The sequence below is a fragment of the Lactuca sativa genome, chromosome 9, assembly GCF_002870075.4.
Source record: "Lactuca sativa cultivar Salinas chromosome 9, Lsat_Salinas_v11, whole genome shotgun sequence".
Classification (NCBI taxonomy): domain Eukaryota; kingdom Viridiplantae; phylum Streptophyta; class Magnoliopsida; order Asterales; family Asteraceae; genus Lactuca; species Lactuca sativa.
This window is the reverse complement of record NC_056631.2, coordinates 974,503-986,560: the sequence shown is the minus strand read 5'-3', so window position 1 is coordinate 986,560 and position 12,058 is coordinate 974,503. Positions and strand designations below refer to the sequence as shown.

At 39.3% G+C, this 12,058-nt stretch overlaps 2 protein-coding genes across 2 annotated transcripts; one reads left to right on the top strand and one right to left on the bottom strand.

Annotated features, from left to right (window-relative positions):
• Nucleotides 1-4,914: 4,914 nt before the first annotated feature.
• LOC111908778 (E3 ubiquitin-protein ligase HEL2) lies at nucleotides 4,915-9,127 on the top strand. The gene is made up of 7 exons (XM_023904585.3): nucleotides 4,915-5,234; nucleotides 5,398-5,700; nucleotides 6,523-6,731; nucleotides 6,804-6,852; nucleotides 7,016-7,105; nucleotides 7,192-7,254; nucleotides 7,369-9,127. The coding sequence occupies exons 1-7, from the start codon at nucleotides 5,067-5,069 to the stop codon at nucleotides 8,893-8,895; spliced, it is 2,409 nt and encodes an 802-aa protein (XP_023760353.1). The 5' UTR covers nucleotides 4,915-5,066; the 3' UTR covers nucleotides 8,896-9,127.
• Nucleotides 9,128-9,408: 281 nt separating this feature from the next.
• LOC111908779 (autophagy-related protein 8i) lies at nucleotides 9,409-10,568 on the bottom strand. The gene is made up of 5 exons (XM_023904586.3): nucleotides 10,410-10,568; nucleotides 10,269-10,324; nucleotides 9,997-10,049; nucleotides 9,708-9,826; nucleotides 9,409-9,619 (listed from the first exon to the last, which is right to left on the bottom strand). Exons 1-5 carry the CDS (start codon nucleotides 10,447-10,449, stop codon nucleotides 9,516-9,518), a joined length of 372 nt encoding a protein of 123 aa, XP_023760354.1. The 5' UTR covers nucleotides 10,450-10,568; the 3' UTR covers nucleotides 9,409-9,515.
• Between the last annotated feature and the right edge of the window lie 1,490 nt (nucleotides 10,569-12,058).

Genomic DNA, 12,058 nt, shown 5'->3' with positions numbered 1-12,058 from the left:
TTTATCATTAAAAGGAAGAAGTCGGTGGTTGGTTTGAAGCAAGTTTCATGACTCTGTAAGGGAAGAGTTGGGTTTTATTGAGATTTGTTAACAGTATTTGAAGGAACCTGAGTCGGTTGAGACCAGGAGCTGTAATGTGGGAGTATTATCAGGAAATGTGTTGCTGCAGGCTTCGAGGATGAAGCCTAAATTAAGTGGGGGAGAATTGTAACACCTCGAGTTTATAAGTGCAAGTTCAGGGTTCTTAGTGTAAATAAGGAAGGTTGAGTCGGTGAGTCGATGGGTAGACTCGACGAGTCGAGTCGCGGTTCTGGTCACGTGTTAAGTGACCAACTCGGCGAGTCGGCGGCTGGACTCGGCGAGTTGGTGCTGAAGGGAGAAAATCCTAATCCGGGGATTGTGACCTATATAAAGCACATTATAACCCACCTTCAGCCTTTTTGCTACCCATTTGAGATCCAGAAACCCTCATCTCGTGTGTGTGACTCCATTGATGAAGAATTAGAGCTTGGAAGAGAAATTTGGTGTAAGAAGCTTGGGGATTTGGAGGCCATCATCAAGGGGCTTGGGTAGATCTGGAATTTACTTCTATTTGGGCACATTTTAGGGGTAAGGAACCTCCTCCTTAAGCTATTTCATTATTGATTCATGAATGGTGGTTGATTTGGGATTCATTAGCTTGCTTGGGAGCTATCTCAAGTTTGAGGCTTAGATTTGAAGTTGCTACTTCAGATCTAGACTTGTGATGGCCCAAAAGGTCATAAAGTTCTTGTCTAAGAGTGATTGGTGAAGCCCTTTGTCTTTAACCCTAGCCCTAAAAGTGTTTTGGGCTTATATCTCCTTGCTTTCACGTAAAGTTTGCAACTTTACGCGAGGGTTAGGCTGTAGAAGAGTGGATCTATGGATTGGAGTCCATGCATGGCTTGAAAAGCCTATGTATGGAATGAGAACTGAAGAGACTCGGCGAGTCACATGGGTGTGCTCGACGAGTTGTATGATTATGTGCATGGACTCGGCGAGTTGGAAGAACAACTCGGCGAGTCTGTTGAAGATTGCCTTGGACTCGGCGAGTCTATGCTTAGACTCGACGAGTCTGGTCGTGAAGTCCTAACCTTTTCTGGTTGAGCTGTGAATCGGTGAGTTGGGCAGGAAGGGACTTAGAGGTTGTTGGACTCGACGAGTCTTGGGTCGACTCGGCGAGTTGAGTCGTGGCATGGGAGTTTCTGAGCATAGGAACTCGACGAGTCAACGGGTTGACTCGGCGAGTAGGGTCAACCAGAAAGGTTGACTTTGACTTGGACCAAGGGTTGACCAGTTTGACTTCCAAGGGTATTTTTGGTAATTATTGGTGTTTGTTGGTTTTGGTTTTGGTTATTTGGTAATGATCAGTGGTGGAGTTCGTGCTGGTGGTCGGAGCAGTGTGGTCTTATTTCTTCAAGTCGACAGTTGTAGGTGAGTTATCCTCACTATATCGACAGGGTCTAAGGCACCAAGGCCGGCCCTTTATCGGATGGGAATCCGGGTAGTTGTTTGTTATGTTATTGCTTTGCTATGTCTGCATCATGGTAGTTAGGATGGTATATGTTAGAGACCTGGTTAAGGTCGGTATCCTGGTATATAGGATGATGCTATGTTAGTGACCGGTTAGGTCGGTATCTTGGTTAGGATGTTGCTATGTTATGTGATCTGCTAGATCGATTCATTAGTTGTGGATTGCTATATGACTATATGTTTATGTGCACATGGTTGTTGGACTGGGTTTGGGTTGAGGCGGGTCCTGCTTTGTGCTGTAGGCCAACATACCCAGGGCGGACCGGTTAGACCGAAGGCCCGACGAGCGGTCCGGATAGGCTGAAGGCCCCAAGAGGGCGGACTAGACGTGCTGAGGCTCAGAGAGTGGACCAGACAGACTGAAGGCCCGGTGTGGGCAACCAGTCATACTGTAGACTCAGAGAGTGGACCAGGTGGACTGAAAGCCCGGTGCGGGCGGACCAGTCATAATGTAGACTCGGAGAGAGTGTGGACCGGGTGGACTGAAGGCCTGGTGCAGGCGGACCAGTCACACTGTAGACTCGATATGCATGGCTGTTTTGTGTATGATATGATATGTGTATGGTATTGTGGTTGGTATTTTAGGGGTAACTCACTAAGCTTTCGGGCTTACAGTTTCAGTGTATTGTTTCAGGTACTTCAGGAGACCGTGTCAAGGCGAAGGCGTGATCGTACCGCTCCTCAGTTTTATGTTGATGTTCTGGGATACTCTGATAATAAAAGAATTGAAAACCTTTTTGTAATAACTTAATGAATATAGATTGTTTTTGAAAACTTTAAATTGGTTGTAAATTTTCACGGTGAAGTGCAGGGGCAAGAAGAAATGACCCACAACCAGGAAGAACATGAAGTGCAAGCAGAGGCACCACCTGCAACCACATCTTCAAGACCACCTGGTAGACCATCTCCAAGACCAAATGCAAGACCATCTTATAGGACAAGAAAGCAATCTAAGAGGATAATCTTGATGAAACTGGGAAAGAATTTTAGTGGAGAAGGGAGCACATTTGGGAAACCTTTAGATTTAGAATGATGTGGTTGTTGTGTTATTTAATGTAGGTTATGTAAAACTTAAGTCTTTTGGCTGTTTCCTTTGTGGTCCACGACTACCAACTCAACTATGGGTACCTTTTAAACAATTTAAGTATTTTGTCTGTGTTCTTTTGTTAAGACCAATGCACCTTTTGTAATGGAATCAATTAAGTATGTGGTCCACTTATGTGTCTGTGTTTGCATATGCTTTTGTTTGTGGTCCATTCATTTGTTTATTATGACTGAAATCTTGGTATTGATAATCAAATCAATTTCGTATTCAAAGCACATAAAGTAAGGGTAAAGCAATGACAATACATGTATGCATATTTGTTAAAATACTTAAACTGGGAATGACTTCCATTGATAACTTTATCCATGTGATGTTACATAAGATACACACAAAAGTGTCAATTGTTATGACCCTACCCACAGTGCATGTTATATGCAAAAGAGTCCCATACACTGCCCATATTTATCTATGATATCCACTATATCCAAAAGCTTACACAAACCATCCTATACACTTCCCAAAAGACTATACAAAAAGCTATGCATACCCTTGTCCTACCAACACTGCAACACTTCCTACACGAAACAATTAACCATTATTATGAACCCACAACCACAAAGAAACCCAAATAGTATTGCTAGTTTGATCTTCAGGTAAAATTTCTCCCATTGTTAAGTCAGTTTCAACACATGTGTAGTAAAGAGTTGTTGTTCATCCATCATCATACTTTACATATCCTTCATTTTTGCCTCCGTCCTTGCAGAACAACAATGTGCATCTCCATTCACATCTCTTCTCATTTCTTTGAGCATGGTCTTGTAGTGTGCATATGGTCCTTCAAGCTCAGTATCAATCCAATCAATGTAGTTACATTTTACCTCGTTCAGTTGTAACAAATATACTATCATTCAATTCACATTCGTATAAAGAGTGTTACAATCAACTAAAACGAGATTTCTTACCATCGAAAATGGACAGTTGAAGAACCTCCGAGGTGGATTGGGCAACGTCCACGACATTCTCTTCTTTGAAGGGTAACGACAACCACAATTAGGGATGGGTTCAGCTGGGTTACTCCAAAGTATGACTACTCCGACGTTGACAACTATTTGACCAGCTATCGTTGAAGGATTTAGGTTTTATGCTTCTTGCGATAAATTAGGGGAACTTATATGATTCTTGCGATAAATTAGGGGAACGAAGTTGTGTGAAGTGGCCGATGGAAACCCTCGTTCTTAATGTCGGTCCACATGCCAACCTGGAGCTTACATGGGCGATGGAAACTGTCGTAACCGGATACAAATGGTCACATTCCCTCTTTTAACCCACTATTTGAAAGTATAAGGATCCATAACACGCAAAAATAGAATAATGACCTTTTAAACCCAAAATGAAAAACACGTGAAACTTATTTTTTCATACGTTATATATTCCACACATAGCAAAAAAAAAGATGTATGGATTAGAGGGAATATGAGGTTAGAGCATGAACATAACATTTTCACAAAAAACAAATGTGTAAATTGTTCAAAGTTGGTACAAGTTGATGTTACGTGAATAATCATATTTCATAAATTTTGGTTTTGCTTAACTACATTTCATTCATATTACACATACAAATTTAGGGTTCTGCTCAACAACATTCAGCTTACCATCGTGTTAGGGAAGTTGTGTAACTTTCATGCGGGGTTATAAATCGTCCTGGAAGTCCTTTGTCGAGCTTGGATGGGACAATCATATAATCGTACATAGGAACAAACTGAGTGTATGTGTTTTTATTGCTATTGTTGGAGTATTGTGATGAATACAACATTTTTTTTGTTGGCAATGATTTGATTTGAGGCGCAATGGAACATGGTTTAACCGAAAAGATGAATTAGGTAGATGAGAATGGTCCATTTTAAGGTTTCGAGCAACTCAACAACATGAAAGTATCGTGTCATTAATTTGCCATGTTACTACTTACATATACATGTTCATTTAATTTGAAAGTGATGGAATCGGGTAAATAGAGTTTTTTTCCCATCTTTTAGCAAGTAAATACTAAATTTAAGCGCCCTTATCACAATTTTTTTTTTCTTCATAAAAAACTTTTTAAACCAAAATATATATTTTGTTGGGCCTAACATGTCATTAACCAAAAAATATTGTCTTTTCAAATAAATGCTCCAAAACTCAAAGACTTTTTTGTTTTTTTTTTACGATGAAAAAAGCGAAAACGAAAGACCTCGTGGGGGTCAAAAGTTAAATATCTAAATCGTAAGGACTGCTTATGGTCTCAACTTATCTTAAACCGATTAGAAAGATTTGAACCCGGATTAAGATCTTGCCGACCTTTCCCATCATTTTAACCGACGTCTAGAATCCCCAATTCTTCCTTCCCTGTACGAACCCTAGCTGCCGCAAAACGTCAATTGTGGTGCCTGTCCTCACCGATTCTATCAATCCCAGTTTGTGATTCAAAGAGAGGATGGACGATACCTGTGCTGTGTGTGCAGAGAGCCTAGAATGGGTTGCTTACGGATCTTGTGGACACAAAGAGGTTTGTTCCACATGCGTTGCTCGTCTTCGGTTTATCTGTAGTGATCGCCGCTGCTGCATCTGCAAAACCGAGTCAACCCTTATCTTTGTTACCAAGGTTTCTTTCTAATCTCTTGTTGATCCATCTCCAACTATAATAGTATAGTAACGTTGTTACCCATATGCCATATCTGGTGATCGCTCATTCGATGAATAGTTCGCATTAAGCTGATGTTATTTCCGAAACTGCTGTGTTTTATGTGATTGGGGTTTTTTTGCAGGCTTTAGGGGACTACACTAAGATGATAAATGACTTCTCGGTCTTCCCTTCCGAAGATAAAGAAGGTCGATCTGGCTCATATTGGTACCATGAAGACACACAGGCCTACTTTGATGATTTGGATCAATACAAAATGGTCAAGGCCATGTGTAGGCTTTCTTGTAGTGTTTGTGACAAGATAGAGGAGAACACCAGTAATAGCTCCAAGAGAAAAGCTAGGTTTCGTGACATCCATCAGCTTAAGGGTCATCTGTTCCACCAGCATAAGTTGTTTATGTGCAGCCTCTGCCTGGAAGGAAGGAAGGTTATTTTCGAGTTCTATCTTTTTTATACTTTCTCTGTGCCCGCTGTTATATATAAGTATTGCATGTTCTTATGTTTTCATTGGAAAGCTCTGAGCCAAATATATATTTTTAGTGGCGCGCACAATGGGATTGTCTAGATTACTGAAACTTGCAATCTAAGAAGCTAGGTATGCTGTATGGATGCAGATGTACTAATTAGTATTACTTAAGACACTGACTCTGAAAAGTTTGAAATTTTGTGATATGGTGATTAACATCAAACATATTTAATTTATGGTTTATACTTGGACGTGGAGTCTTTGGGAGTTAAATGAACACATTAGCATGAATAGCTTGAAAATATATCTACACTTGGCATAGGATGCACGTTTAATGTGGCTAGGTGATCACATATCAATTGTAACTTGTTTAATTCGACAAGTCTGGTGGTTTTTATTGCCATATTGGTTCTTTGTGCAAAGTCAAAACATGACTTTGATTTTGGAAAAGTTTGTTTAGCAGCTATTATATAATCTATTTTATTGCACAGTCAACACGTTGCAGTTAATTCTGGTTGCAATGTCATCATAGCTGATATCATTTGCTTAGTAAGGCATGTTCCTTTTCAAACACATGATTCTGCAGTAATGGTGAATAATCCCAAGCTCAGTTGTATGTTATAACTGGTCTTATGAAAAAGACTAAATAAGATATTTTGGTAATTCTTTAGTGCATGCATGTTTTGTTTCTTGACTCTTTATTTATTAAAGTTGTTTCTTTAGCCTTTGGAGTTTCTTTAGTTGTCTGATGTGATTGTTTTATGTACATATGGAATGCATCAGGTATTTATCTGTGAGCAGAAGCTTTATTCGAAAGCCCAATTGAAACAACATATAAACACAGGTGACTCTGAAGTTGATGGAACTGAAAGTGAAAGAGGTGGGTTTCAGGGACATCCTTTATGTGAATTCTGCCGGTCACCATTTTATGGGGACAATGAGCTTTACACACATATGTCTACCGAACATTACACTTGCCATATATGCCAAAGGTACAATTTTTGAGCCATCATCTCTGTCGACTGATGCAAGTTATTTAAACTTTTTCTTTTGAATGTATGCAGACAAAATCCTGGTCAATACGAGTATTACAAGAATTATGATGACTTGGAGGCGAGTTGTTTTTCTATTTTAAAACCAAGCCAGTGAATTCAATTCGTTGCTGAGATTGATTTTATATTTTTCTATGAGTATATTATAATATCGACGAATGAATCATTGGTGTTGTGGTGCTACGTATAATATAATTAATCAAGAGCAATATGTCGTGTTGCAGATTCATTTTCGCCAAGAACATCATTTGTGTGAGGATGAGTCTTGCCTTTCCAAGAAGTTTGTTGTTTTTCCATCCGAAGCTGAAATGAAGGTAATTAATTGTCTTATTTATCTAGCTAAAAAAGCACCTCGAAACAAGTGTTGTAATTTGTAACCGAACTGGTGTTAAATTTCCAGAGGCACAATGCCTTGGAGCATGGAGGTCGCATGTCACGAGCAAAGCGCAATGCTGTTTTGCAGGTATGCTGGCTGTTGTGTAGTCAGAGAAAGACACGAGCCATTAATGCATTTTTATTTTATTTTATTTTATTTAAAAAGATAAAAAGTTGAGATGTTTTCTGTGTGTTTGGGTAGTTACCAACCAGCTTCACATATCGACGAAGCAACGAACAAAATAACAGACACGGAAGACGAAATACATTTCAACGTGATCTGTCGGAAGCGGAACTATCGAGAGCAATTGAAGCCAGCCTGGAGACAGCTAACAATGTGAATGGCAGCAGATTTCCAGAAGCATCTGATGCTAACAGAAATGGTTTTGATCCGTTAGTTGAGTCATTTGAAGGGCTAGTTACAGAATCTGATCCAAGATATCTTATGGCTGTTTCACATAGGCCAAGAAATGGAGCACTGGAGGAGTCGGCTTTCCCTCCACTCTCCACCGCCGGCGCCGGACCTAGTGGTACCGCTCAAAAGCCTGCTGCAGAAGGTGGTGGTGGTGGTGGTGGAAGAAACACCATGGCAGAAAAACTACGCCGGCAGAACAAGAAGAAGGTGAATGTTCTCAATTCAGCTCCGGCGTGGCCAGCACCCACTCGTTTCAACAATAATCAGTCAGCATCAGCATCAGCAGTTTCTAGACCTCAAAGTAATACACATGGATCATCGGTTAAGTTGGCAGTCAACCAGAGGCTGCCTGTAAATGTGCATGTGCAGCAGGCCTCTTCTAGTCAACCAAGTGCTGTTGGTTCATCTTCATCTTCCTCTTCCAGCGGTTGGAAGAACAAGAGCAGAATTAGCCATTCATCATCGGCTCCTAATCTGGTATCTGATTTCCCTCCGGTTTCATCGACATTGCATACGCCTGCAACTGCAAGTGTGGAGCAGCATGTTTATGCTGCAAATAAGTCGATGGTGGAAAAGATACGTGAGGGTTTGGGTCGGGATGAAGATAGATATGGTGCGTTCAAGGAGATATCTGGGGAGTATCGGAAAGGTGGGATTGACGCAGAGACTTATCTGGTGTATGTGGAGCAGTTTGGATTGTCGCATCTTGTTGTTGACTTGGCTAGGCTATGTCCTGATCCTCGTAAGGAGAAGGAGCTTCTTGCAGTTTACAATGCCAATCGAACTCTGATCCAGAAAGGAAACAAAAACACCACCAGCAGCAGTAGCAGTGGTACTAGTACTAGTACTAGTACCAACAGTAAAGGTAAAGGTAAAGGGAAGTCTGTTGCTGTTGGTAACAAGCAGTTAACAAACAGCATACTGGAGAGTGTGCGGGAGTTGCAATCCAACTACCGACCGCCTGAAGAAGAGGAGGTGGAGATGCTGTCAAAGGACGGGTATCGGGCTAATAAAGGGAAAACAACGATTGCTGATGGAGATGGTCAACTCCTCCTCCTAAAGCCCCCGAAGAAGAGTCTGGAAGAAGAAGAAGAAGGTGCTGGTGGTAAACAGCAAAGGAAAAAAACCTCAAAGTTTCATAGGGTTCGGCTTGGTAATGGCTCCATGGCTGCACTTCTTGATCTCAATGGTAATAATAGTAATCATGCTGCTGAGGCGTCAGAGGATGAGGAAGCATCAAAGGACACCATACCCGTGCGAGGTGTGTGGCGAAATGGTGGAGGTCATAGGCTAATCCAGAAAAGACCCTCCTAGTTATTTCATGGGATCAATGTTTGTTTTGAATTTTGATGAAAAATGGATGGTTTTTCATGGGAGTGGAGGAGGATATATATAAAAATTTATACAAGTTGTCTGTTTATTTTTCAACCAAGTTGTAGTTGCTTTTGTTTATGACTTTTTGTGTATACACCCCCGTAAAAGATTATAAAATACTATTCCTTCCTTCCATCCATCCGTTAATTGGATTGGATTTGATTTGATTTGATTTGATGGTATTCAATTACTTTCTGGTAATCTTTAGAAGATGCATGCAGGCAGGAGCTTTAATTTATACCACAAATATATCCATACATCATCTGTTTGCAAGAAGCATACTCAATTTGTCAACCGATTTTGTTAAAACTTTTTTTACCTACACGCACACACACAATTGCCTTGTTGCTTGCTTGGAGATGGAGAGAGCCCAAAGCAATGTTAAAGACACACAACGCCCATCCATGAGATGTGTTTTTATTTTTCTTTTGCCAACGACTTGCTACCATGATATTGATAAACCACAAACAATACTTGCAATAAATATACAAGGGAAACTAGGCTTTTTAACAATTCACATTTCACACATTCCAGTAAAATAATATACAACTTATATATAATTAGAATGAAGTGCTGCTGCCAAATGTCTTCTCACTGCTGTAGCACATGTATAAGAAGCCATCCTCATCCTTAAATGATTCATAAACCGACTCTATCAGGCTGGCTGCAAATACAAAAAAAAATCTCATAAATAAAAGCTAACAAACAGACATGAATTATGATGATGATGATGACATAACAATATAACATACATGTCTGAGGTAATGTGTTGTGCACGAATACGAATAGAGCCTTTCCAGGAGTCAAATGGAGCCTGCCGCTAAGTATGTGAATAAATTGCCCAATTGACATGTCCCGGGGTACCAAATATCTGCAAATCACAACAAAAACTAATCAGTAATCATATCCGGAGATCAATTTTATTGTTTCTTGTTTGATGATTTTAGATTCTTTTTCTATAGCAAAACATTCTTAGCTAATATTATATGCTATCATGATCAAACATGGAAGCCATTATAAACTTGTAAACGAAATACTTACTTCTTCTTTTCCATCTCAGGAAGGTCGGTTTTTGTATATCTTTCCACTACCACCTGCATAAAATAGAATAAAATATATTATTAAACACAAACAACAGACACCAAAATGGTCGCAGAGGTTAGCTATGTCATCCAAATTCCAACATCCAGTTCTACTGCTATAATATTGGAATAGGAAGAAAGGCACACAAACACATATGTTGACCAAAACTCACAGATTGATTTGGAATTGTAATACATAACAAAATTATTTATCGGGAGTAAACTAATTACAGGGAGACGATCGGGGTATCTGGCGATGATGTCCTGTGATTCCTGGCATCGCTCCTCTGCGATTTTGCAAATTATGAATTAATCAACCCATTAGATCGGAAAAAAAAAAGAGAGAGAGAAAGGAAGAGGGAAGAAACAAACCAAACGAGTAAGTTTCCTTGAACGCAGTAGATTTTCCCATCTCCACTTCACCTCCAATACCTATTCCGATAGCTATCAACTGCAACTGGAAAATTAGATAAAATTGACACGGCAACCCCTATGGTCCAACTCCAATCTCCCCTCAGCTCTCCTTATTTATAATAAATTGGTTTGGGCCTGGCCCTTATCTTATCCTATTTATTTATTTATTTTTTAAAAACAAATCTAATCGTTTTTATTTATTTTAACTAGAAATTGCCTCCTTCCGTTTCGTGGGAGATTAGACGAGATTTGCTTAGTATGTTTTATTCATATAAAAGAAAAATACTACTATTCATCAATCTAATCTGCTTTTTATTTATTTCAACTAGAAATTGCATGCTCCTGTTTCATGGGAGGTGCAGACGAGATTTACTTATTATGTTTTATTCATAAAGAAGAAAAATATTATTATTCATCATTTTTATCGTTCTCTGTGCACGATTTCGGAGGGGACTAAAGTTGTCGACATACGAAAGTCTAGGGATTAAATCTGAAAACATGGTAATATTCAAAAGGTGAAGGAGTGGAAATTGTCGTTATATAAATTTGAGGGTGTAAAAGTGACATTTTGCAAAGTAAAGGGATGGAAAGTGCCACTCTACAAAGTAAGGGGGTGGAAAGTGCCATTCTAGAAAATAAGGGAGAGAAAATTGATAATGTATGAAAGTCTAGAAACCAAATCTGCCAACATAAGAAACTTTTGTGGCCATAATATGAAATAAGAAAGTAGATTTGTGGCCAAAATGTGAAATAAGAAAACTTTTGTAGGCAAATTAAGAAAATACAAAAGTATACTATTGATAAGAGGATGTTTTTTTTATTATATATAATAACTAGAAATTGTTACCTCCCCGTTTTGTGGGGGACGCGGACGGGGTTTTTCTTACTATGTTCTAGTCACACAAAAGGAATCTCCTACTATTCATCATATTGTTTTGTGTGCATGGTTTTCGGAGGGGACTAAAGTTGCTGACATACGAAAGTTTAGGGGCCAAACCTGTAAACATGGCGATATTTAAAATTTGAAGGGGGGTGGAAATTGTCATTGAGGATGTAAAAGTAACATTTTACAAAGTAAATAAGTGGAAAGTGCCATTATACAAAGTAAGGGGTGGAAAGTGCAATTCTAAAAAATAAAGATGAGAAATTTGTCAATATATGAAAGTCTAGGGACCAAATCTACCAAAATAAGAAACTTATATGGCAAAATATAAAATAAGAAAGTAGGTTTGTAACAACAATATGAAATAAGAAACTTTTGTGGTCAAATTATAAAAACACAAAAAATACTATTCATAAGGGTTGTTTTTTATTATTATATGAAAGCCTTTCTATTGGGTTTTGGTAATTGGGCCAATAATGGGCTATCCAAGAATGATCACATGGACTTGAACAATTAGATGGGCTTTAGGGTAAGGCCCATATGAGGGTTTGGGCCCAATTTGAAAATTGGGCCATAAATGGGCCATAGTTTGGGCCTAGATGGTTGTATGATATTGGGCCCTTAGAATGAGACATGTTGGACTGGACTGAACAATTGGGCCTTATGGGAAGACCATGTAGAGGCTTAGACCAAATTTGGAAAATTAGGTCATATGATGGGCTTG